Source organism: Schistocerca cancellata, chromosome 8, assembly GCF_023864275.1.
Source record: "Schistocerca cancellata isolate TAMUIC-IGC-003103 chromosome 8, iqSchCanc2.1, whole genome shotgun sequence".
Taxonomy (NCBI): domain Eukaryota; kingdom Metazoa; phylum Arthropoda; class Insecta; order Orthoptera; family Acrididae; genus Schistocerca; species Schistocerca cancellata.
Window position 1 is genome coordinate 281136136 of NC_064633.1, and position 27574 is coordinate 281163709.

At 37.5% G+C, this 27574-nt stretch overlaps 1 protein-coding gene across 1 annotated transcript in view; it reads right to left on the reverse strand.

Moving 5' to 3' along the window:
• Positions 1 to 27574, reverse strand: part of LOC126095735 (sorbitol dehydrogenase-like) — a 121643-nt gene that overhangs the window by 25395 nt on the left and 68674 nt on the right. The window contains exon 4 of the mRNA XM_049910503.1: positions 14778 to 14937. Coding sequence (XP_049766460.1) covers positions 14778 to 14937 — 160 coding nt within the window. The remainder of the gene's footprint in view (positions 1 to 14777; positions 14938 to 27574) is intronic.

A 27574-nucleotide genomic window follows, 5' to 3' on the forward strand; every position in this document is an offset into this window, starting at 1 on the left:
TTGGCATGACACACAATGGCAGATAACACTCTCCAGGCGTTCACCAAACCCACATTCTTCCATCAGACTGACACAAGTACAACATGATTCATCACTTGTTTTGTCATCCACTGTCCAGAGTCATTGCTCTTTACACCACTTCAAGTGTTGCATAGTGTCAACTACAGAAATGTGTGGCTTATGAGGAGCCAATTGACCATTCTTCCCCATTTTAATGCCAACACATAGTCATTGTGATAGATGTATGCAGGTAGCAATTTTTTTAGACCCACACTCTACAATGCTCAACAGTGCCTGTCCATCAGAACATGCAGCCTGTCTCACCTTGGTTTAGCTGTGGTGTCCCTTCACTTTTCCAGTTCACAATCACATCACCAACAGTCAACTTGGGCAGTTTTAGAAAGTTTGAAATGTTCCTGATTCCTGACCAATCCATTCTGATGTTACTGCTTCTGTGCTGGCAACACAAAACTCCCTGCCTGCTTTTTACTGGCAGGTCCACCTCTTATCACATCTAGTGATCAGTTCTGTATTACTTAGGGTGTCCGGATACTTTTGACCATAGTTTAATGATAAAAATTTTGCACTTACAAATCAGTAACATGGATATACAACAACATCACTAGCTTTCATAATAACTGATAAAAGAGAAGAATGCACAGGAGAAAACAATACTATTCAAGGATGAATCATAGAAGCCACACTCAAGAGGAGATATGCAGTGGTGCAGAATAACAGAGAAAACAACAAGCTACAGGATGAGATCTGAAGACCTGAGAGATCAGAAGTGACAGGAAGTCCAACTGACAAAACAGTGAAGATAAGAATGTACTGAGAACAGAACTGCATATGAGGCAAAAAAGGACAGTAACTGACTAAAAGAGAGAAACAGCAGCCAAACAAGCAAAGATACAAGATGCTACCAGATGTAAAAGAAGCGGAACATTCCAGTGTCAGTCCATAAGTTCTGTCAAATTTGTCACTTTGTTACAGTGCTGAAAATAAATATCAACCAAAGACATATATAAAAATGATTTCTAATACAACAGAGAACTGTTTGAAGTATTTCTGTGAGTATTATAAAAATGAAGTGAACCTAAAACTACCTACTACTGGAAAATCATGTAAGTAAATTGCAGATCTGAGTCAGATTTACAGAAAAGTGACAAAGAGGATATCTAATATTGAACTTGAAGAATAAAAGATAATACAGCGTAAAAGAAATAAATGGATAAAGACAGAGATGGGGTACATGTATGGATGAAAGACATCAGTTGAAGTGACACATTTGTTACTTTCCTGTTCAGTCTCCTTTCCACATTTTTCTAATTACTGCTAAAAGAGTCCCCTGTGTTCTGAAGAGTGAAGCTTAGCACCTCTTCTACATCTACATCCATACTCTGCAAGCCACCTGACAGTGTGTGGCGGAGGGTACTTTGAGTACCTCTATCGGTTCTCCCTTCTATTCTAGTCTCATATAGGTCGTGGAAAGAAAGATTGTCAGTATGCCTCTTTGTGGGTTCTAATCTCTCTGATTTTATCCTCAAGGTCTCTTTGTGAGATATACGTAGGAGGGAGCAATATACTGCTTCACTCCTTGGTGAAGGTATGTTCTCGAAACTTCAACGAAAGCTTATACTGAGCTACTGAGCATCTCTCCTGCAGAGTCTTCCACTGGAGTTTATCTGTCATCTCTGTAACACTTTCGCAATTACTAAATGATCCTGTAATGAAGTGTGCTGCTCTCCGTTGGATCTTCTCTATCTCTTCTATCAACCCTATCTGGTACGGATCCCACACTGGTGAGAAACATTTAAGCAGTGGACGAACAAGTGTACTGTAACCTACTTCCTTTGTTTTCGGGTTGCATTTCCTTAGGATTCTTCCAATGAATCTCAGTCTGGCATCTGCTTTACCGATGATCAACTTTATATGATCATTCCATTTAAATCACTCCTAATGCCTACTCCCAGATAATTTATGGAATTAACTGCTTCCAGTTGCCGACCTGCTATATTGTAGCTAAATGATAAAGGATCTTTCTTTCTATTCATAGCACATTACACTTGTCTACATTGAGATTCAATTGCCATTCCCTGCACCATGTGTCAATTCGCTGCAGATCCTCCTGCATTTCAGTACAATTTTCCATTGTTACAACCTCTCGATATACTACAGCATCATCCACAAAAAGCCTCAGTGAACTTATGATGTTACCCACAAGGTCATTTGTGTATATTGTGAATAGCAACAGTCCTACGACACTCCCCTGCAGCACACCTGAAATCACTCTTACTTCGGAAGACTTCTCTCCATTGAGAATGACATGCTGTTATTTAGGAACTCTTCAATCCAATCACACAATTAGTCTGATAGTCCATATGCTCTTACTTTGTTCATCAAATGACTGTGGGGAACTGTATAGAATGCCTTGCAGAAGTCAAAAAACATGCCATCTACCTGGGAACCCATGTCTATGGCCCTCTTGAGTCATGGGATGAATAGCGCGAGCTGGGTTTCACACAATCGCCTTTTTTGAAACCCATGCTGATTCCTACAGAGTAGATTTCTAGTCTCCAGAACAGTCATTATACTTGAACATAACACATGTTCCAAAATTCTACAACTGATTGACGTTAGGGATATAGGTCTATAGTTCTGCACACCAGTTCGATGTCCCTTCTTGAAAACGGGGATCACCTGTGCTCTTTTCCCATTCTTTGGAACGCTACACTCTTCTAGAGACCTATGGTACACCGCTGCAAGAAGGGGGGCAAGTTCCATCACGTACTCTGTGTAAAATCGAACTGGTATCCCATCAGGTCCAGCAGTCTTTCCTCTTTTGAGCGATTTTAATTGTTTTTCTATCCCTCTGTCATCTATTTTGATATCTACCATTTTGTCATCTGTGTGGCAATCTAGAGAAGGAACTACAGTGCAGTCTTCCTCTGTGAAACAGCTTTGGAAAAAGACATTTAGTATTTCAGCCTTTAGTCTGTCATCCTCTGTTTCAGTACCATTTTGGTCACAGAGTGTCTGGATATTTAGTTTTGATCCATCTACTGCTCTGACATAAGACCAAAATTTCTTAGGATTTTCTGCTAAGTCAGTACATAGAACTTTACTTTCGAATTCACTGAACGCCTCTCACATAGCCCTCCTCACACTACATTTCGCTTCGTGTAATTTTTCTTTGTCTGCAAGGCTTTGGCTATGTTTATGTTTGCTGAGAAGTTCCCTTTGCTTACGCAGCAGTTTTCTATCTCAGTTGTTGTACCACAGTGACTCTTTTCCATCTCTTACGATCTTGCTTGGCACATACTCATCTAATGCATATTGTACGATGGTACTGAGTTAAAATCACTTTGTCTGTAAATGAAAATAAGTTTGCATGAAAGCCTTACATACACTGAGGTGTAAAAAGTCATGGTATACCTCCTAATATCATGTTTGACCTCCTTTTGATTGACGTAATGCAGAACTTTACATGGTAGGGATTCAACAACTCATTTTAAGTCCCTTGCAGAAATATTGAGCCATGCTGCTGCTATAGTCATCCTAATTGCAAATGTGTTTCTGGTGCAGGATTTTGTGCATTAACTGACCTCTTGATTATGTCCCATAAATGTCCAATGAAATTCATGTTGAGCAATCTGGGTGACCAAATCATTCACTTGAATTTTCCAGAATGTTCTTCAAACCAATTCTGTAGTGACATGGCTCACTGCTATCCATAAAAATTCCATTGTAATTAGAGAGTATGAAGTCCATGAATAGCTGAAAATGGTCGTCAAGTAGCTGAACATTACTGTTTCCAGTCAATAATCAGTTCACTTCCATGAAAACACAACCAACACCATTGTGGAGCTGCTACCAGCTTGTGCAGTGTCTTGTTGACAACTTGGATCCATGGCTCTAGGGGCCTGCACCGTACTCGAACCCTACCATCAGTTCTTCTCAGCTGAAATTGGGACTCATCTGACCAGGTCATGGTTTTCCAGTCATCTGGGGTCCAATTGATATGGTCACGAGCCCCAGGAGAGGCACTGCAGGTTATATTGTGCTGTTAGCAAAGGCACTCATGTTGGTTGTCTGCTGCCATAGCCCACTAACACCAAATTTCATTTCACTGTCCTAGTGGATACATTTGTTGTTATGTCTCACATTGATTTCTGCAGTTATTTTATGCAGTGTTGACGACTCTACACAAACACCACTTTTCTCAGTTGTTAAGTGAAGGCTGTTGGCCACTGTGTCATCTGTAGTGAGAGGTAATGCCTGACATTTAGTATTCTGAGCACTCTTGAAACTGTGGATCTTTGAATACTGAATTCCCTGATGATTTCTGAAATGGCATGTCCCATGCATCTAGCTCTGTCTAATATTCTGCATTCAAGGTCTATTAATTCATATTGTGCTGGCATAATTATGTTGAAAACCTTTTCAAATGAATCACCTGAGCACAAATGACAGCTCCACCAATCAATTGCCCTTTTATACCTTGTGTATGTAATACTGCCACCATCTGTGCATGTGAATACCACTATCACATGACTTCTGTCACCTCCATGTATATTCCTCAACTTTATTTTTGTAAGTAGACCTAAGTGTACTTTTTTTCCAAATTAACAGAAAATGACTGGTATCATTATGAAATCAGAAAGGTGTGCAAAAAACAGTAATGTTTGTTGAAATGTGTAGTGTGAATGTGTACAATCTACATATATATTGTAGAAACCTCCTGGTCTGTGCATTTTCAAATAAAATCATAGCTTCTAAATCTTAGCAAACAAGTCCACTGTAATGCAGTAGCACATTTGGCAAATGTAAGCCATGCCCCTGGAAAGTCATTAGACACACAGTAAAATATGTACAGATACAGAAGGGGAAGCAATAAATATTAGACTTGAAGACCTACCATTGCAAAACAGTTTGTAACCTTATCAACAAGCATTTTGTGTCCCCAGCTGGCACCATACTGCCAGACATAGATCTAAATAGCAAAACAATACACTAATGTGCAACAGATGAAGGCTTTGAATTGGAGGAAATAAAAGAGCAAGATATAAATAAAAATGGTACATTCTAGTGGTTGAGATTATCTTTTCAGCACATTATTAAATATGTCATCATCACACTAATTACAATCTCATCAGTTGTGGCATCAAAGATTGCACATTTTTAGGACACTGAAAAGGAGTGCAATAAGACCAGTACATAAAAAATAATATAATGAGGAAGCACTGAATTACAGACATTTTTAATTGATTTACACTTTTTTTAAACTCCTCGTTAAGAGTGCTGATAGCTTAGTGCTGTCTTCCCAAGTAACCATCTTCTAGCAGTGACCTAATTTGTATTTCAAAAAGATCACAATGTTGTGACGGCTCTTGTGGAAGTTTGGCTTGATGTCTGTAACTATCTAGAATAAGAGAAAAATACCTGCACATATTTTTAGGTCTCGCAAGTGACTGATATTTCACTAACCAGGACTCAAAAGTCAATACCACAGAATCACAGTTACTGAAGTTCAGTGCAGACAGCTGATGTTGTAAATGTATAAATAATATTTCTGAAATTTTTTGTACAAAAAATGAAAACTGTAGAATCATTGGCCAGCACTGGAAGAAAATACTCAAAGGAAAAACTATGTATATTTTGTGTGTGGAAATTTTTGTTAGTGAACATATAACAGTTAAAAGATACTTTTTCCTGAACACCTCATTATAGTAAGTTTAGTAATGATCCAAGTTAGTTAAGCATAAAGTTATTGGAGTATGTCAGACTCCAAATGCAGATGTAATATGCTTTATGGATAGATGCCCTGATGACTGGCCCTAATGGCCTTACTATATTTGGTAACTTCAACATATATGCAATTTCTAATAGTACAGTACACTTGAAGCTCGCTGATGTATTAAGCTTGTATAATTTTGCCAGTACAATTAGCTCTAATACTAGAGTAATAGACACATGGTCCACTATAATAGATTGTGCTGTAATCAGCAGATATATTATAGATAAGGTAAATTACAGTGGTCTAGATATTCATTAGTCTGAGCACTTTTGTCAAGTAATATACATGCAAATTCAGCTGCGCCAAAAATAAAAAAGGTTGTTCTTCAGAAACCAACTCTCAATAAATCAAATATTAATGCCTTTAAATATAAACTAGTAAAGGAGAAATGGGATTCTATATATGAGGTAAAGGAATCTGTTGACAAATGGAATGAATTCTATTGAATACTGTGGAGACATTATGACAATAGTCATAAGGTAGCTAAACATTGTCAAAATGAAAATAATCCTAGGCTCAAGTGCCCACCAAGTCTGATAAGGCTCAGGCAGAATATACATGATCAAAACGGTTTTATAAAGCTACAACTCTACAAATTTTAATGGAAATTACTAACCTTAGGAAGCAGATTAAAAGCAAAACAATAGAGCACTCTTATAACACAAGTAAAGCATTGTGGGAGTTAACTGGCAAATTCTGTAAAGGTTCCAAGATGATGAACATGGAACCATTCAGCATAAGATATGATGGTAACATTGTGAAAAATGAAATTACTATAAGTAGTATTTTTTTATAAATATTTCACTGCTCCTATTGACCAACCAACTGCTATTATAGATGCACAAGTTGAGACCCTTTGCCACCCCACTCAATGTACCAGGTTTGGAGTTATAGAGGTGAATGAGCAGGAAGTTGACAAGTTAATATCCATTCTTACAAAAAAGTTTTCATCTGGATGGGGTGGGACATCTAGTGCAATTACTAAAATGTTCTTAAAAGTAATCCCATAACCTCTTACCTATGTGACTAATTGCAGCTTTAGAGAAAACATGTATCCAGTATGAGATTTTCACTCTGCAGCGGAGTGTGCGCTGATATGAAACTTCCTTGAAGATTAAAACTGTGTGCTGGACTGAGACTTGAACTCGGGACCTTTGCCTTTCACAGGCAAGTGTTCTACCATCTGAGCTATCCAAGCACGACTCATGACCTGTCCTCACAGCTTCAATTCTGCCAGTACCTCATCTTCTACTCTCCAAACTTCACAGAAGCTATTCTGCAAACCTTGCAGAACTAGCTCTCCTGGAAGAAAGGATATCACAGAGACACGGCTTAGCCACAGCCTGGGGGATGTTTGCAGAATGAGATTTTAATTCTGCAGTGGAGTGTATGCTGTTATGAAACTTCCTGGCAGATTAAAACTTGTGCCCAACCGAGACTCGAACTCAGGACCTTTGCCTTTCATGGGAAAGTGCTCTACCATCTGAGCTACCCAAGCACGACTCGCGACCTGTCCTCACAGTTTCACTTGTCTGCGAAAGGCAAAGGTCCCAAGTTCGAGTCTTGGTCTGGCACACAGTTTTAATCTTCCAGGAAGTTTCATGTATCCAGTAGTTCTAAAAATGAGTCTTAGAAAACCAGTGTATAAAAAGGGAAGTAAGGAAGGTATCTAACTACAGACAATATCACTAACTCCTATCTTTACAAGATACTCAAAAGTGTTGTCTTGTCCCAGCTTATGCCTTTTCCACAAAAGACAAACTGTTTATAGATTCTCAGCATAGCCTTACAAATGGGCTAAGCATGACTGCAGCAGCTACACAGTTCTTCCATGAAGTGTACTGTCTGTTAGACTAGAGGATGCAAACTGCAAGTCTGTTTTTGGACATGACAAAAGCTTTTGATATAGTAAACAATAGCTTACTTCTTAAAAAACTGAAGACAAGTCATGGAGTGGATCTGTCCACACATCTTATAACAACATACATGTTGAATCATAAGCTATGCACTGAACTGACATACAAATTAGATGATAAAATTTTAAATCTTCACTCTATCAGTTGATGCTAGGCAGTGGGGCTAGGTGTACTCAGGGCTCAATTCCTTATTCTCTTTCCCTTCCTCTTCCTCATGTATCTTAACAACATTGTACGAACTATTAACTCCCATGTTATAATCCATGCTAATGATACCTCAGACTTATTTTATGGCAGAGAACATAAGGAATTAGAATATTTTGCTTCTAGTGGTACAAAAGAATTAACAAAATACTTCAATGAACAGGGACTCAAGATGAATGCTACGAATTCTCAATTACTGACAGTTAAAAGAGGCAGTTTGCACCACACCAATGTAAATAATGCATGCAACATCAAGGCAACACAAATGGGAAGTTGTAAATTTCTAGGTGTACATATTGACAAAAATCTGTGGTGGACAAATCACGTTAATTTTGTACATGGAAAAGTTTGTCGTGGCTTGTATCTCCTTATCCAACTCACCAAGACAGTTCCTAGTCAAAGACCAAAAATAGTTTACTGTGGAATAATTTGCCCCTTTCTTAACTATTGGAATGAATTAGGAGTCTGCCCTGCTGATGTCCACTTAAAAAAAAATATTAAGCAATGGAAAGTTATAGTTGGAATATCAACAACATTATGAAAAGGTGCCACACTGAGTTGCAGACAGGCACAATGAAAAGACTGTTACACATTTGAGCTTTTGGCCAAAGCCTTCTTCAGAAAAGAGAACATATACATATTCACACAAGCTAGCACACCCCACGCACACATGACTGCTATTTCCAGCTGCTCTGGCCAGAATGAAATGATGTCCCATTGAATATGAGCAATAATCTGGAATGGGGCTGGGAAGTGTGGTATGGGCTTGGGAAGAGGAGTCAGTGTAGCCTGGTGGAGCATGCAGGGACTAGATGGTAGCTGGACTAGACTGCCGGGAACACCATTGGTATGCTGTAGGGGAGAAGTGGAGAGTGGCAAAGGTGAGGTGCAGAGAAGGGGATAAGCTTAGTGGGTGTGTTGACAGGCAGTGGAGCATAATGAGAATGAGGGTATGTAAACTGGGAGAAGTGACAGGACAGAGGGGGCAGGAACTGTTGGGTACAGCACATGGTGACAATAGGTTACCATACTGTAACTTCCCTGTTTCAGCCCCTTCCATCCTCTACAGCATCACAACACTGTGCATGGTAGCCTTGTCCAGCTACCACCTAGTCCCAGCATCACCCCCCCCCCCCCCCCCCCCGCTCCCTCCCTCGCCAGGTAGTACTGACTCCTCTTCCTCTTCCCCCACTCACACCCTGCTACCCATCCCCCTTCCCCATCCCAGTCTGGATTGCTGTTGGCATTCTATGCAACACCATTGTGTTCTGACCAGAGCAGCCAGAGATACCAGTCACGTGTACTTGCTTGTGTAAATGTGTGCGTGTTCTCTTTTCTAAAGAAGCCTTTGTCCAAAAGCTCAATGTGTAACAGTCTTTTCATTGTGCCTTTTTGCAACTCAGTTTTTCATCCTTATTGTGAGTAGCAATTTATCCTATTCATAATACTGTTAAAAAATATTGCTGTTACAGAAACCAGCAGTAGGACTTATACATGAGATAGGTCACAGATAATCATGCTGTGAAGTATTTGTGCAGCACAAATACTGAACAATATATTCTTTATACTTACAGGGTGATAATTATTGAACTATATGAAATAAAACTCCTGAACAGTTTGAATTAGGACATTCAAACTGCATGGTTGGTTGTGGGGCATGATGTGAACTGTATGGTTTGGTTTAGCAACAAAGCCCACTCTCATTTGGATGGGTTTGTCAATAAGCAAAATTGGCACATTTGGGTGACTGAGAATCTAAATTTCACAACTGAGAAGTCTCTTCACTCTCAACAGGTGACTGTGTGGTGTGCAATGGCCACTCACGGAATAACAGGTGTGATATTCCTTGATGGCACAGTGACTACTGAATGGTACATGATGGTTTTGGAAGATGACTTCATCCCCATTACCCAAAGTGACCTAGATTTCGACAAGATGTGGTTCATGCAAGATGAAGCTCGACCCCATTGAAGCAGGAGAGTGATGCCGTGCAGGAACACTTTGGGGACCACCACTGGCATGGCATTCTCCATATCTGAACACATGTGACTTCTTTTTGGGGGGCTATATTGAAGACAAAGTGTTCAGCAATAACCCCAAAACCATTTCTGACATGAAAACAGCCATTCAGGAGGTCATTGAACAGCATCAATGTTCTAACATTTCAGTGGATCAACCAGAATTTCACTAATCATGATGGCAGGCATATCAAACATGTCATAACATAAATCTTAATGTCTGTAGTGACATTTACATTTGAATAAAGTGTGTGCATGCCTTAGTTTACAACTTGTTTACTTTTTATCATATAGTTCAATAATTGTGACCCTTTATATTTTTTTATGCATCAATCAACTGAAGTTTTCAAGTGCAGTGATGTGCAAGATTATGACACCAGAACTAAATAGAACTGTTTTAGGAAAAGAACAAAATTAAAACTGACATAAGAGCCCATACATCAGTGGTTTGATTTGGCTTAACAAGCTATCAAACTATTTAAGTACGTGTAAGAGGATTGATTTTACCAATAAATTGAAATCCTTACTAATAGAAAAATCTTCAGGAAGAAATTTCTTCATGAAGATTTCACTCTAAGTTGCTGCTCCAGCTATGTATAAATTTTAAGTTAATTGAAAAATGTTTACATTTGTTAAACAAATTCTAAGACACTATTTGTGGTATGAACCAGTAGCATATCAGCTGTAACGAAATTAATGTGTAAAATTTTGTAAATATAATTTTTGTCATATTATTATCTCCTACATCTGCAAAGGCCATCATTGAGCTACCGGTATGAAAGGGAATGTAAATAAATATATAAATAAATGTAGGAAAATAAACAGTGCGCTGTATTACCCAGCTGTCCAAAACTGTATCAAACTAAAATACTGAAAACAGTGTACTGTAGAAAACTTTTCCATTTATAAATTATGGAATAGGCCTGTGGGATTATGTCATTGGTGTGCTGTGAAAGACAGCTGTTACACAGCTTGCAAGTGATTACAAACTTGTTTAATAATGAAGTTAAAAATCTACTATGTTGTTAGACTGCATCATATTTCTTCTGAACGATCAACATTTTGATCCCTCTGCTGTGATCTTCTTCAGTAATCCTTAATTCGAAATATTAGCTTATTTTCAAATATAGAAATGTTTTCCAAACTATCTAATTCCTTAAAACTGTTGTGCTGTAGTAAATTGCCCTGGTGATTGAATGTTGCTCCACCTTGTCCTTCTATCTAAAGCTGGCACTAACACATTGGTCAGCAATATGAGAGCAGCATGTAATCAGCATACATCAATTTTGTAAAACCAGAACCATCACTTTTCCTTCAGGTAGCTTCTCAGTTATGATCACAACGCATTCCTATTCTAGGCTTCCCATAAAACTACATTCTTTAACAGTAGCTTGGGTTCAATATGGTGCTCCAAGCAATAGGCCCTACTAAACCAGGGTGCTTATTATGCAACAGAGTACAAAACAGTTTAGAAAATATAAAAGCAGTACCAGTTTTCAAAACAAAATGATGAGATTCCTTAAAAAACTATATGTCTGTACAGTGTTATGAGATATTTTGAGGCTAATCCAGAAAAATTAGAAAGAATTTGCAGTACTACAGTAATATCCTGAGAACTGTGCTACATATGAGGTGCAACAATAAAGTAATGAGACTGATGTGAAAAAAAATGTTGCTTACCATTTTAGTTAAGTTTAGTGTTTTCTCCTTCAAAGTAGTTCCCTTATGATTGCACACACTTTTTCCAGCGCTTCTGCCATTGATGGTAACATTTCTGGAACTCATCTTCTGTAATATCCTCCAAGACCCTCGTCACAGCTTTTTGGACATCTTGTGACCGTTTTGACTCTTGGAAATAGAAAAAAGTTGCACAGAGCGATATCTGGTGGATGAGGTGGCTGTGGTAGTACTGGAATTTGTTTTGAGGTTAAAAATTGCTGTACTGACAGAGCAGTATGGGATGGTGCATTATCATGATGCAGAATCCAATTATCAGCAATATTGGCACAGACACAAAGAACTCTTTTATGAAGTCTTTCTAAAATTTCTTTGTAGTAATATTGGTTAAGTGCTTGTCCAGGAGGCACCCACTCTTTATATGAACAATTCCCTTGGAATCAAAGAAGCACACAAGCATGCATTTCACTTTTGACTTTGACATGCGAGTTTTTTTGGTCTGAGTGATCCCTTTGAGCATTTCATCTCTGGATCGTACTGAAAAAACCAACTTTCATCACCAGTGATAACACAGCTCAACAATTATGGATTGATTTCTGTTTGCTTTAACAGATCGGCTGCCACATTTTTCTGTGTTTCTCGCTGTTATGGTGTGAGATTTTAGGGGATCAGTTTTGCACAAATGTTTCTCATACCAAGATCTTCAGTTATTATTAGATGAACCATTTCTCGATTGATATTCAGTTCTTCTGCAATCATTTTCATGGATAATCTTTGATCAGATTGTATGAGTTCATGCACCCTGGCCAAGTTGAGGTTGATGGTCATCCACTGTGGTATTCATCTTCAACATTCTTTCTGCCTACACTAAACATCTTATGCCATTGAGAAATTTGAGCTCTTGACATAACCTCGTCTCAAAAAGCCTTCTGAACCTTACCATAAGTTGTCACTACGTTTTCACCCAATTTAATGCAAAATGAAATGGCATCCATTGCGCAATATTATGCGGTTCCATTTCCGTGATGAGGACACAAACACGTGTTAACTTATTGCAGCACAACTCATGACGGAGTAGTTGCATCAACGTGCCGCTTGGACTAGAACTAGCTTATAGACCTAGGTCAAAGATATTGTGCCTATGAAGCCTGCAGGGTTGCCACATCTTGCAAAGAAAATCAGTCCCATTACTTTATTGTCACTCCTTGTATACATCGTCAATGAAAATGGATCATGAAAATTTTCTTAATTTTATCAATATACTAGCACCACAGCAGAAACTAAAATTAGCTGCCTTTTTTATAAGAGGGGCGTTTGAGAAGTCTGTGCAAAAATAAAAACTGCTTATCTGTTTGAGCTAAACCATTTTTATTTTTCGACATAGTCTCCTTCTGGACTTATACACTTCGTCCAATGCTGTTATAATTTGTTGATCCCTTCTGAATAATAGGAATTGTCCAAATCTGCAAAATAGTTATTAGTTGCTCACCTCCTTGTTTGAGTAAAATCTTTGTCCCGCCAGCCATTTCTTCAATTGAAGGATCAGAGTCACAGTAATGTTTATCAAGCTTCTCTTTAGTCTCCTGAGGCATTTTGCCTTTCATAAAGTAATCTTTAATCACCACACGACATTTTTTTTGTCCATTTTTTGACAATGACTTGACTTCCTTGATACACACGAATGCCAAACACAAAGAAATAGACTAATACGGTTGAAACTTGGTGGGTGTTCTTTCCAAAGATGCTACTAACTAAACATGACCTCAATACGCGCCGGTGGTGCCATCTCTCGGACTTTGTATGGACTTTTCAAATTCCCCTCGTAGTAAATTAATTAGTAGTAAATTTTTTTGTGTTGCCCATGTTTTCATTATTATATATGTATAAATCTATTGTAATATAATAATATACATGCTCAAATTTAAATTACCCCAATATTGTAATTGTAGATTATACTGACTATCCAATATCACTCTAAACAGTGACCAAAGAATGAATAAATAAATAAACAGACATGATTGCTTGCTAGAATCACAATTCACTGATGATCTGAGTTAAAAGAGTTGCCTCATTTAATTCCTAGGAATGGGAAAGGGATGGAAGCAATAAAGCACAATTTCTTGCAAAATAAAATTGTGCTTATTAATCACCAAACATATTAATGCTACCATTTCATATTAGATACTTAATAAATAACAATGTTCTGAATGGAGAGAGTATTAGTTTGCTTGCAGTTCGTACATACTTTTCATAAATTTCAGAATTTCAGATACATGTGAATACTTCTTTTATTCCCATTTTTGGTAGTTTTGACACCGGGTTGTAACACTAGAAGAAACATAAAAATTGGAGGTAAACTGATTTAGGAGCATTTGGAACAGAAAAGGGAATTTTTATCTGAAAGGAGAATAGTGACAAACAAGAAAATAGTTTTGAGATTTCACAACAGATGGCTTTGGTTACACTTTCTTTTACTCAATATCCATTACATGTTACGTCTTTTTCAAACTAACAAAGAATCTGATGTGTTTGTCTGCATGGTGGGACAGGTTATAGTACTAATAATAATGAAAAAATTGTGCTTCTTACCCGCCGACTACTAATCTATACCCAAACTCCACAGTGCATAAATATTTGTAATAAAAGGCAAAAATGTAAATATGATTGAGAGTAGTTTTCTGAAGAGAAAATTCTATAGTATGCTAGTCCAAAAGTGCTTTTACTTACTAGAGGATTTCTTGATTGATAATATTGTTATTTGAGCAAGATGTTGCAAAAGAAACAGTAATAGGTAAACCTATAAATAAATTCTTTTAACTAATGACTTGATATCTGTGTAGTGTATGAAATTAAATGACATATTATAATTGTATTGTACAATATTAAAATGTCCTAAAACTAGACTATGGTGTAGTACGGTATAATGTAGATGTATCTCCAATACAATAAATCACTGATGTAGCTCGTATGTTACAAGACAATAGTTTCTGCTTCTGTAAATATTTCTGTAGTGTTTTTGATGTGTCATTTGCTATTGCACAGAATGTCCATAGTATAAGTACTGTTAAATATATAAAAATAAATATGATATAATCTTTTCTAAATGGTGCACAAGTGTTGTCTAACAAATACAAACAATTGAACCAAAAAATAAACCATACATACTTAAAACAGAAATCAGCTGGATGCTTATAATAATAACTAAGGCTGCCATCATGAGGTGGTGCTCCACAGTAAGAGACATCTGTGCATAAGTTGTATCTCCCAAGTTTACAGTAGTTGCATTTTCTGCATGGACTGTTTGGCTCAATAGCTACACGGTCACCTGCAGACAGCAGTATTCACATGAAAATGTTAGGCAAAAAGGAAGAAAGGAGCTATTTTGTCTTTTATCAAAAACACATTTGACAATGTTGATGTAAACCATCCTTATGTATATCTATTACAAAATGTTAAGAAGACAGCTCAACACAAGACTAAAATTTGAAATACTTTAGTTACAAGCAAAAAGTCATTTCTGTGTAACATATTGACATACAAAATAGTGTTCTGGTGAATTTAGAGTCTCCGAACTCTGTACAGCAGTACCTATAGATTGATAACCAGTCTGCCTCTGGAGACTCTGCTATCATTAACATCTTCATAGGTAAAACTCTGCATTAATTTAAAAGCATTACTTGCTCCATGCCAATCACTGGGGATTCTACAAGCATCAGTTATATGAAACTGAACTTATGCTTTTCTCACATGTCAAGGATCACAATGATAAGGTGGATGCAATGTTTCTTGACTTCTAAAAAGCATTTGACTCAGTGTCACACTAGTGCTTATTAATAATCATATGGGGCATCAAACAACATTTGCTACTGAATTGAGAATTTCTTAGTAGAGAGAATGCAGCATGTTACCTTGGATTGAGGGTCATCAACAGATGAAGGAGTAACTTCAAGTTTCATTAGGGTAGTGTGTTGGAAGCCTTACTGTTTGTGTTGTGAATTAATGGCCCACAGTAATCTCAGAAATACTGTATCTGATGCAGTTATTTATAATGAAAAAATTATTGAAAAAACTGCTCAAACTTTCAATCAGGTCATGATAAGATTTCAAAGTGGTGCAAAGCTTGACATTTCTCTTTAAATGTCCAGAAATGTGAAATAGTTAACAGTCACTTCATACTACTGCAATATCTGTGTGAAATGCATTGATCACATAGCTTCAACTGTAGGTAAAGCAGGTGAACCACACTGTAGTTAACTTATGGAATACTGGGAAGAAGTAGGCAATCTACAAAGGAGACTGCTTACAAAATGCTTGCTTGACCTGTCCCAGAATACTACTCAAGTATATGGGACCCATACCAAATAATACTTACAGGGGATATTGGATGTATGCAAATTTGAGCAGCACAAGTAGTCACAAGTTTGTTTGACCCATGGCATAGTGTGACAGAAGCCCTGAAATAATTGAACATAATACAGCTCCCTGTGTGTCACTCCCATAGTCATTTTTTCTGCAATCCATACTGGAATGAAACATGAAGAAATCCTTGAGTATGGTACAACAGGAAGTGCCCTTTACCAAGCAGTTCACAGCAATCTGCAGAGTATGAATGTAGATGCAGGCAGTACAAAGCATGTGAAATGTGACAAGTTTATCACTGAACATATCTGTTTGATGGTAATTATACTATTCAATAAGTGTACCATCAGTGGGGTTAACAATGGCCCTTTGCATGCAACATTGTCCCAGAGAAAAACAAAGATTCCATGTCTCGCTGCTCATATGTACATCAACGAATATCCATTTTTATAGTCTTAAACAATAGGTGGCAGCATCAGCTAACTGCTTGTTCACTGTTTTTGTAGTTAATGAATTTGATGCTGCAGCAGCACTTGTTCTGTTATGGTCTGCAACTCGTGGAAAATTAGTGTTATTCCAACTTTCATTTGGTTATCAGTTACGGAAGTGATTTAATTTTCGGTAAGTAGTTTTTATTATCGCTTCATTTGTCTAGATTAAGATTTAAAACAGAAAGATGTCAATTTCTCCATATAAGTATGAAATAAATATTGCATTTCACCATAGGGTAACATTGTCCCTCGTTTTGGGTTACTTTGGCCCAAATGATGTTAAGCTTACAGGTTGTTTATTTCATTATCTACCAGTAATTATTTTAAAGATTCAGTACTCTTTTGAGCAGAATTATTTCCAGTGAGGCTACAAAATGTTTTTCTTCTTATTTTATAGACAATGCCACAAATACATAAGAAGAAACTTGGTTGAAGATCATACGCAAATTACTCACTGGAGAAGTTGGAAGAATGTTTAAAAGCAATTCGTGCACGTCAAATGATGCAACATGAAGCAGAACAAAGGTTTTGGATACCCAGACTGACCATAAAAAACAAGCTTGCTGGCAAGCATTCAAAAAATGTAGGTCAATCTCGACTGTTTGCAGATGAGGAAGACCTTTCCTTTCAACACCATCTCATAAAGTTGTGTGATTTTGGATTTCCAATTGATGAACTGGACTTTCATATGGCTGTCAAAAGTAGTTTAGATAAAAAGGGAGACAATATTCCTGTGTTCAAGAATAATTTTCCTGGTTATGAGTGGACTAAATACTTTTTGCAACGCCACAATGAACTCTCTGTTAGAATGAGCTCAAACATCAAAACGGTCAGAGCTCAGATCAGTGAAGTAGACTTGAACAGTTATATGGATAACTTAAGTGAAGCTGTGAAAGATGTTCCACTATCCTGAATCTGGAATTATGACGAAATGAACCTCTGTGATGACTCAGGAAGTAAGAAGGTGATTTGCAAACAAGATGCAAAATATGTAGAAAACATTTACAACTTTAGTAAGAGCTCAACTTCAATAATGTTCTGTTCCTCATCTGATGCTAAGAAAAGAAGAAAGATGATAGACGTGCCTGCTGGGAAAAGCATCTAGGTTAATGATCCGAAACTGCTTGCTGCCGAGATACCTGCCTCTTCTCCATTTTCCCAGCAAAATAAGCAAAGACAGAAGAGAATCAAACTGTCAGGTTGCTCAGGTGATGATGATCTTGATGATGTATCATTGGAAGAATCAAGTGAAAAAAGTGAAAGATTTTCAGTGCCTGAGGAGTGTTCATCAAACTGTAATGAGGATTATGTTAAAATTACTTTGTAACTGTCCTTTTCAATGGGGGAAAAGTATCCAGGATAAATAAGACAGATTAATGAGATGGGCTGTGTTGTTGAATGCATGGATAAGAAACTTAAGTGTTGGAGGTGGCCTGAAAGATGAGATTCGATGTTATATTGATTGATTGATTTCTTTATTAATCCATGTAACAATTTACATTGTGTGGATTTCGTCGGCAAAGTCATATACAATACAATATACCTACAATTTATACACATAAAATTAATATTTACACACATTTTTAAAGTATCTTACATTAGTTTTATATCCTTATGTAATTTTCGTATAGTACTGTACAATTCTGGATTTCATATTATAATTATTTCCTCATGTATTACAATGCAGGCTACTTTAATTATGCTTCATGTTTTAATTCAGATAGTCCATTACTGCATAATAACTTTTATTTAATAATTTTTTTTTTTAGTTTTGTTTTGAACTGTCCAATTGTGTCAATATCTTTTATATTTTGGGGTAATTTATTATATAATTTAACGACATTGTACAACAAGCTCGGCTGAGTTTTAACTTTATTTTTCCTCTCCAGATGCAGGTTGTATTGGTTTCTAGTTTCATAGCTGTGTACTAAAGAATTTTTAACGTAGCAGTCAATTTTTTTTTTTTACATACATAATACTTTGAAAAATGTATTCACAGGGTACAGTTAGGATTTCCAGTTTTTGGAAATGTTCAAGGCAGTGAGCCCACTGCCACTCCTAGTTATTGTATGAATTGCTCTTTTCTGTAATTTGAATATTTTAACTGTTGACTCCACAAAATATTATTCCATAGGTAATAACAGCATGGATATAAGAAAAATATACAGATCTGACACATGTAGTATCACACACTGCAGAAAGAGCATAGCATGCTGTAGCGATTCTGTTAGTAAGTATTTTAATATGTTCTTCCCACTTTAACTGACTGTCAACATGCATACCAAGAAATTTTGTGTAGTCTACACATTCTATAGTTTCATTGTTTAACTTAAAGTTGTTATAGTGTGGTTTTTTGCAGACATTGAAGTTAACAGCATTTGTTTTTTTTAAATTTAGTGTTAGTTTATTATTGGATGCCCACTCACGTACACTGTTTAAGTGTTTGTTCGGCTTTTTCTATCAGTGCGTCTGGTGATTTGTCACTGATTATAACATTTGAGCCATCTGCAAACAATATTGTTTGTCCATGCTTGATGCTCTGTGGGAAGTCATTTATGTAAATGAGGAATAGTATTGGGCCAAGGACACTACCCTGTGGGACACCTATATTTACATAATTTGGATCTGAAGTATACTTTACAATATAGTTTGAGCAACTTGAAATATGTGAGATTTCAGTTATCTGTCTTCTATTTTTTAGATATGACTGGAACCACTTTTTCAAAAGTCCCCTTATTCACAGTTCATCTAACTTATTTGACAATATTCTTGGAAAGATGTGTTCTTCAAAATAAAAGAACCCAAAAAGGTATCTAAAAGGAACCAATTTTCAGTTCCTGAATTGGACAACTTTATTTAATCAATTTCTGCAATATTGAAACTGTTCTGAGCTTTTATAATAAATAATAAAACAAAAGTAAACTAGTCGGTATTTCCTTTTTCATTCTCTCTCTTTAAATGTTAGTTATCTAACTCAATTTTGGGATTTAAATGACTTATTGAAGTTCAGTAACATTCTATAATTATATGATCCTTGTTGGTTGGTTGAACATTGGCTTATTGTGTTTTTTAGTTTTTTGTAGACAGATTTGAACATGCGGGACAAAGTTACCCCAAGTAAAGGTAACATTGTCCCAGTTTTTTAAAAGAATATTATGGTCATAAACAGTTTCTGAAATTTGGTAACACTAGACTGATTTTGTCACACATGGTTATATAGATGCTTTAAAAAATATTTTATTACAGTTTACCAGTATTGTGTCAGCTACCAAGAGCTTAACATGTTATATATTGTGGAAATGTGGGCCAATGTTACCCCTGCTGATGGTAAATATATTTTCTCTTCATTAGCAGATTTTCAACTGATTTGATGCAATCTCCATCTTTTCCCATTACATGTTTATCTTTGTATACCTAGTCCCCACAATTAAATTTCTTGATAACCTGTTTTGCATCTGGTATCACAAACCTCTCTTACCCTTAAAATATTTTGACTCTATAGCTCCTTCCTATACCACATTAGTTATTCCTGGATGCAGCAGCAGCAGTCATCACTCTAAACTGTCCCTGTTTCTGGTGAAGGTTTGTCACAAACATCTTTCCTCACTCACTCCTAAAGTATCATCAACTTCTTTCAAATTAAAGGTTTGTTGCAGATTCATTCTGAAGTCAAGGTCAAAACTGCCCTCAGTGTTGTTTATGGACTCATTCCAAGTCAGGTCACCATTTTGGTGTATATGTAAATGCATGAAGTAATAAAATAACACTGGATACTTTGATTAGGAATTGAAGCCAGTTCTGTTGGTTGAAGAAATCAGTGCACCTCTTAACACTGGACTTTATTTATACTCTTCCTTTTTAACACCATTCTACAACACCAAATGTGTACTTCTTTCAGCTACCTCTTTCCTCTTTTTCTAATGGGACATGTTTTACTTCCACACAATGCCGTGCTCTAGACATACACCTTGAGGAACACCTCTATTCTATATCAATCCACAGTACCAGCAAAGCTCTTCTGACAAAGTTTTTTTCTCATCTGGCAAACTATGTCTGATAATCTTTTTGATGATAAGCGAGTTGATGCTGTCTTAATAACCTTTGTTTTAGTGTTGCTTAACCTTAAACTATGTTCTATGTAAATTAAACTCTCCATGCCATTAGAAAAATCTTCTATGCCCTTCTTACTTTTGGTGTTTTTTTTTTTATCTGTGCTGGATCTTGTTGAAGTTTTTGTTATTATTCAATTAAGGATTGTTGATAGAAAATGGAACCAGCCACAAATACTGAGTCATTGTACGTGCATTTCCATGCTCACTGATCACTGTAGAGATAATTATCAAGGGGTGATCCACCAGCCTGCCTGCATAATGGAATTCACACAGTTCACCATATTGGTAGCAGTGGCTTTGAAAAGGGCATTCGGAACTTGACAGACTGAAGCTCAGTTTCTGCACATCTTGGTACTTTAACTCTCTTTATCCATCACTCAACAGCACTATCAACTCAATAATTACCACTTACTGCACATAGGTGTTTGTAGATGACCACCATGGTTTCTTTATCTCAATTGAAGAAATCCATTACAGTGTGTTGCTTGTAATGAGTGTCTCTAACAGAGGCCATTTTGATGGTTCACTAGATCTCTGCCATCAGTCAGAATTATTCAAAACTTTGTACAAGTGTAGAAGAAACATAAAATTTGAAGCACCTACCAGGATGTTTTCATACATTAATGGCTGTTAAAAGAATTGGGAGTCTTTTTTTACCGAACAACCCTTGTCTTATCTTTCCAAATTTAAAGATGTATATAAATGTATGTATTCTGTTCTGTATCTGCTCTTTCTTCTGTATGTAACATAGGTTTCCCATGTGTGCCTTTTAGGTAAAATTTTTTGCTTTTTATTTCTCCAAAATTGTGTATACTCTTTATTGTTGCCATGCCAACAACGCCCTGTGACAATCCCCTTTCACATTCATGTAAAAGTCTCTTTCTCGTTTTCTCATTTATCCTCTTTGCATGTTCTGCTGTCTAACCACGTATAATGTGTCTGTACTGCCTACTTGCCTCACTCTCTGGATTATCAGCCTTCTTCCTTCCATCAGTAAGCTGGCACAATTCATGAGTTGTGTATGTTTTTGTCATTGCTTTCACTGTGCCTGCAGTTGCCAACTCTGCCTAGACCATTCCATTCTTTATTACATTCCATCCATCTTGCTCTGATTAGTTCCTAATTGTAATCTATGCCACTGGGCACTGCCTTGAAGAATTTCTACTTTATTGTATTGTGTCTACTTCCTAATTTGCTACTTTTATGACATTCTTTCAAATTTCTGTTACTATTGATTACTGCTATGTTCTGATTTTGATCTATTCAGAATCTCTATTTTTATTTGGTCCTGAAGGAGAGAGAAAGAAAGTGAGAGAGAGAGAGAGAGAGAGAGAGAGAGAGAGAGAGAGTGTGTGTGTGTGTGTGTGTCAAAGGTGTGGGCCCCTATAAACTTCAGCAACCCTGGAGGGACTGAAGATGGTAGTGCAGAGCTATGGCATGACAGCATGACATCTCCACTAGAGATAGGCCATGAATACTTGTGTCAGCCCACAAAAGCAACTCGATGGCAGCAGCCTTTACTGTGCCTAGCGGATACAACGGCAAGTTGACAGTGTGCCGAACACCATCAGTGCAGTTCTCAGAAAGCTGAAGGTAGAAGTCCTCAAAACTTCTCAGTAATAGATGAGATGTTGGCAGCTCACAGTAACCAGGTCTGGCAGACCAAGCAGGCATAAATCTCCAAGGTAGAAGCCATCTGGCGAATGATAGGTAGCATGTTACAGGGTCTGCATCTTAGCTGGCCCACTGTAACTGAATAGAATGTAAGCTTGGAAATCTAAGTATTCATCATTGTCCATCTCAGCCAGTCAAGTTATGTCTTGCTGAGGTTGACCTCATGTGTCCTCATTTTCTGGGATCATCAGTATTCTTTGCCACACTTTGGAGTCTGAGCTTCTGCTTGATGCTTTTTTGCCATGTCCAGTGGGCTGTAGGCATTCTTGTGGAACATCTACTTATTCTTGAAGCATTGTGCATCAGAATGACATTATGATCCCTCCCCAGTGATGTTATGTTGCTGAATTAACAATTCAGACTGCTCGCTGGAGTGATGTGAAGCAGTAGCTTTCATAGTATGTGATATTATTTCTCATTGCTACATGGCACTGGCTGGTTTGATTTGGCTTAGTACTGGATGTAGAAAAGTTTAAGGAAATTTTTCATTTGACCATGATATCTTTCTATGGCTTTAAAGTTTCAAACCACTGCAGAAATAACACTACTGGTCAGTATGACAGCAAATTGCAATGGGATATTATCAGAGAAGGGGGAAAATGTTTGGCAAAAGAAAAATAAATAGTTACAAAATGTAGCAGTAGATGGGACTGTAAGCATCAGAATTTAATAGTGGTCAACTACAAATGACAAATGAATCATACAACAATGCCTAATGTGTACGTTTGGCATTAAACAAACTTACTACTCAGTGTGCATGGGTGTACAGATGTGATACTGTTAGTTACGTAAGCCCATCCTTCATGGCAAGGTCATATCACATTGGATGTGAAATATCGGTTTTTAATTGTTCTAAGTCCAAAAACCACATAAAAAGCGTAACTTACATCGGTTTTTGACTGTCCTGCGACCAAAAACAACATAAAAAGCTCCAGTCACATTGGATTTTAATCGTGTTGAGGACAAAAACTGCATAAAAAGCATCAATCACAATCAAATCAGATTATTCATTTCCATGTGACTGGTGCAAAACATGTTCAATATGCTGTCCACCGTTTTGTGCAATGAGTGGAAATTGAGAAATAGCTTGTTCCATAACTGATCTAAGTGTTTCCAGGTCATGTTCAGAGTGTGCTGCTCAATGTGTGCCTCCAGTGCATCTAAGTTTGCAATCAGAACACTGAACACAACATCGTTTAGATAGCCAACAGCCAGAAGTCACACAAATTAAGATCAAGTAATCGGGACTGTCAGGCTGTAGGGAAATGGCGGCTGATAATTCTAGCATTTCCAAAATGGAGTTTCAGCAGCTGCTTAACTGGATTTGCAAAGTGCAGAGATGCACCAGCTTGCATAAAAATAATCCCATCCACACATCCATGCTGTTGGAGAGCTGGAATGATGTAGTTGCAGAAAAGGCACTCATAGCGCTTACCAGTGACAGTGATGGTAAAGGGAGCAGGACCAGAAGCACCTATCTCCTTGAAAAAATATGGCCCCATGATAAATGATGCCGTAAACCTGCACCACACAGTGACCTTTTCAGGATGAAGAGGTACTGGTTGATTTGCGTGTGGATTTTCCGTTACCCGTGTTCAACAATTCTATGTATTGACATATCCTGTCAGATGGAAGCAGGCTTCATCCGTCTACAAAATCGTCCACAGCCAATCATTGCTCACTTCCATGCAAACAAGAAATTCTAACGCAAAGATCTCTCTTGCTGGCAGTTCAACAGGAAGTGACTCATGCACATGGGTAATTTTGAATGGATAGCAAAGAAGGATATTTTGTAGAATTTTACGCACTGGGTATGTCCAATGTTTGGGCAATTCTCCATGAATTGCATGTTTCCACACCACCACTCATCTCCTCCTGCTTTGCTTTGGCCACTGCTTCAAAGGATGTTGAATCAATTTGTTTCCTCCCTCTACCAGGTTGAACACCAAAAGAACCCATCTTTTCAGATTTCTGCATCGTTTTCTCCAGACCCACAGCAGTCATTGGACCAATGCCTTTCTTCAAACCCTTCAGTGTCCAGAACTTCTGCAGAGTGATGTGTGCACAGTCATTATTCTTGTAATACAGCTTTAGAAGCAGAGCGTGATTGTGCATTGAGACATTCATGGTGAACGTCGCAAATGCGAAAGGAGGAGAAGCCGTGTACCAGCATGTTTATACCAATTTCAGTGGGTCACGCACATGACAGGTGTTTTCATTTACATATTTTGATGCAGACTGCACCATCTATTGATCAATTTTCACACTATTTTTTTTTCTTCTGCATACATTTTTCCCCCTTCTCCGATAATATTCCGTTGCAATTTGCCATCATTCTGACCAGTGGTGTTATTTCTACAGTTTTTTGAAAGTTTAACTTTAATTATAATCACCCTGTATATTACATGGGTAATTACACACTGTACAACGTTTTGTCATTTGAATGTTCATAAAAGCTTATTCACAATGTCTTTGTTTTGTTTCTGAACCCTTTAACTGCTGTGGACGTGTTAACGCATGCGCCTTTGTACCTGCCCCTATGTGCTCTGAACGTGTTTATGCATGCCACCAGTCCTTCTACCTGGTACTCTGAACGTGTCTGCACCTAGACATGTTCAGAGTACTGGGTAGAAGGACTGGTGGTGCACATAAACACGTTCAGAGCACACAGGGACAGCTACAAAGGCGTGCGCGGTAACACATCCAGCGCAGTAAAAGGGTTTTAGTCTCTTAACAGGTATTTGTTGTATGAGTGGGGGGGGGGGGGGGGTTATGAGTGGTTTTATGTCTCAAGTATATTAAGAGTACACAATTGGTTAGCAGAACCCTGGCAGCACTGTAGTAGTGATGTTCTCCCATTGCCTACTACTACTACTACTACTACTACTACTACTACTACTACTACCACTACTGCTTGTTCTACTACTACTTTGTGATCAATAAAGCATTCTTCACCTGCTGTATGCCTTTTTGTGTGACCTAGCCAGCTTAATTACAGATCTACACAAATTTACTAGAATGGTTGCTAGCCTACTACATGACTTTATATCACACCTTATTATATCTTCTGGATATACTTCTCACTAGTGATATCTGCTTCTTAGGTCCACCATTGGAAAATAGTTTCCTTAGCCTAGATTTTCCAGTGTCTCTGTAATATTCTGGACAGGATACACATCAGTAACAGTTTTTGTGTTTGAATACTGGCTATCAAAACAGAATTTGTACTTCCTTATTTCATCAGTGACATTCTTAGAGTGATGGTGATGTTTACCGTCCAATAATATCTTTGTTGTATTATTCCTTGTGCCAGTCATTGATCAATGAATTCCTTCATGAATGGTAGGAGATGCTTTGGTATATGATATAACTTCCTATAAACTGGAGCATTGTTACCCCTGGGTATATGGTGTTGTGTAACAACTGTCACTGGCAACAGACTATTTGTGTTCAACAAATCCATGAATCACAGTTATAAAGCTTCCATCACTTGTGGATCACTTCTTTACAGATGATTCCATTTTTTACATAGTGCAGATGCACTGAGGTTTCTTGTGGCTCTGGTCATCACGTCATCACATGACCTATCAATGTCCTTCATGTCCAGAACATTTAAAGTGGAAAGCCCTTTGACAGGCTGACCTCATCTATGCCAAAATTATCCAGCTTAAAAGGAACCATGAACTCTCCATTTATATTGTGAAAGTGCACCACATTTCTGCACACAGAACCACTAAAACCAATTCTTCATTACTTTTCAGTGGTTCTACCTTACACAATACTTTTTGTGGCCATCAGTAGCAACAGCAATCCAAACCAGCTTCCATGTACCTGGTGTTACACTACCATGGGAACCAATCTTTGGTGTACATGTTTGCATTTCAGTTGGCAACACTTTAGATTGGTGTCCCTTTCGGCTGCCTAGCCCGCAATTGTTGTTCTCAGTTGAAACAAACTTTCACTGAATTAAGTTGTATACTGCAAAAGATTAATTTTAGTATGATGATTATCAGGGAAGTCTAGTCTGAAAATCTGAGAACTTCAGAATGATATTTACAAACATGTGGCAATACTTACATGTACGCATGAAAATTCTTAGCTCCAATGCTACATTTGAGTAGTGTCATCCCTAATGACTTCACATCAATGTCAAGGCCTCACATCTCTGTACCATGGAGATCGTAGTCTCTTCCTGCCTAAGAGGTCTGTACTAAAGACTGACGTGCGTGCAACTGTGTCTACTAAAATCTTGTATTTCTTGCCTTGTACTATGCCTAACAAGTAGCATACTGTTACAACATATGTATGTGCAGTATTCCATTCTAGTGGGAAAGCTTTTCAATGGTTGATGTATTCCCATTTGTAATTTAATGGACACTTTTTAAGGTGCTGTTTCCCTTGTTTCTTGCTCCTGCACTCTGGTGCCTTATGACTGACTCAATCTCAGTCATAGCACAGCAGTTCACTTCAATGGTGAACACCCTTATGCCCTTTCATAACAATACTGATTTCCTCTAACTGTGTGGTACTCCTAATAGCTGCAGCCAGGTGAGATGGATTCTACATTCTGACTCTGTGTAACATGTTGTTGGCGATAACCCATAAGAAGACATTGAAAGTCTTATTCTCAAATTCTAGCAACACAACTGCAGCAGCCTCTGCACTTCACACCATGCCAGACATTTTGCATAAACCTTCCAGATTCTACCCAAGAAGGATTCAACTGACTCCCTGGAATTCTGCGCTGAACTACTCAGTTTTCCTCCCAAAAATCTTACACTATTCCTTTTCAGGTAGCGCTGGTGCAGCCATCAACTAGCTCCTGGGCAATTTCTGCCTTACTATGTGCCATGTGATACATTATGTATGTTTTAGCTTCACCCACTAACCATAAATTAGTCATACTTATGCATGTTTCACCCATCCAACTGCACAATTCGGAGGTAGCAAGTATGTCTTTAATGAATACAGTCACATCCTCCATTGTCCTTCTGGAAAAAGAAATTTTTCAAGTACACTGCTGATGGATCAAGAGTAGGGGAGACAGTTGCACCTGCTATAAAGTTTCAACATGCCTATGTTGTTCTTCATTTTTTGTACTCATACTGTTGAATGTTGAACTCACTCTTCTAAAGTGGTAACAGTTTCACCCATAGTAGTAGCATGTGTTTCCACTATCTTGCATATTCTGCAACTACTATTATAGTAACAGAGATATGGGAAAAACTATATGTATGTAGCATATAACAATAAAATAAATTAGTTTCTATACAGGCTCAAGACTAAGTGTGATTCAGAACAGTTCTATGCTAAATGACGAAACCAT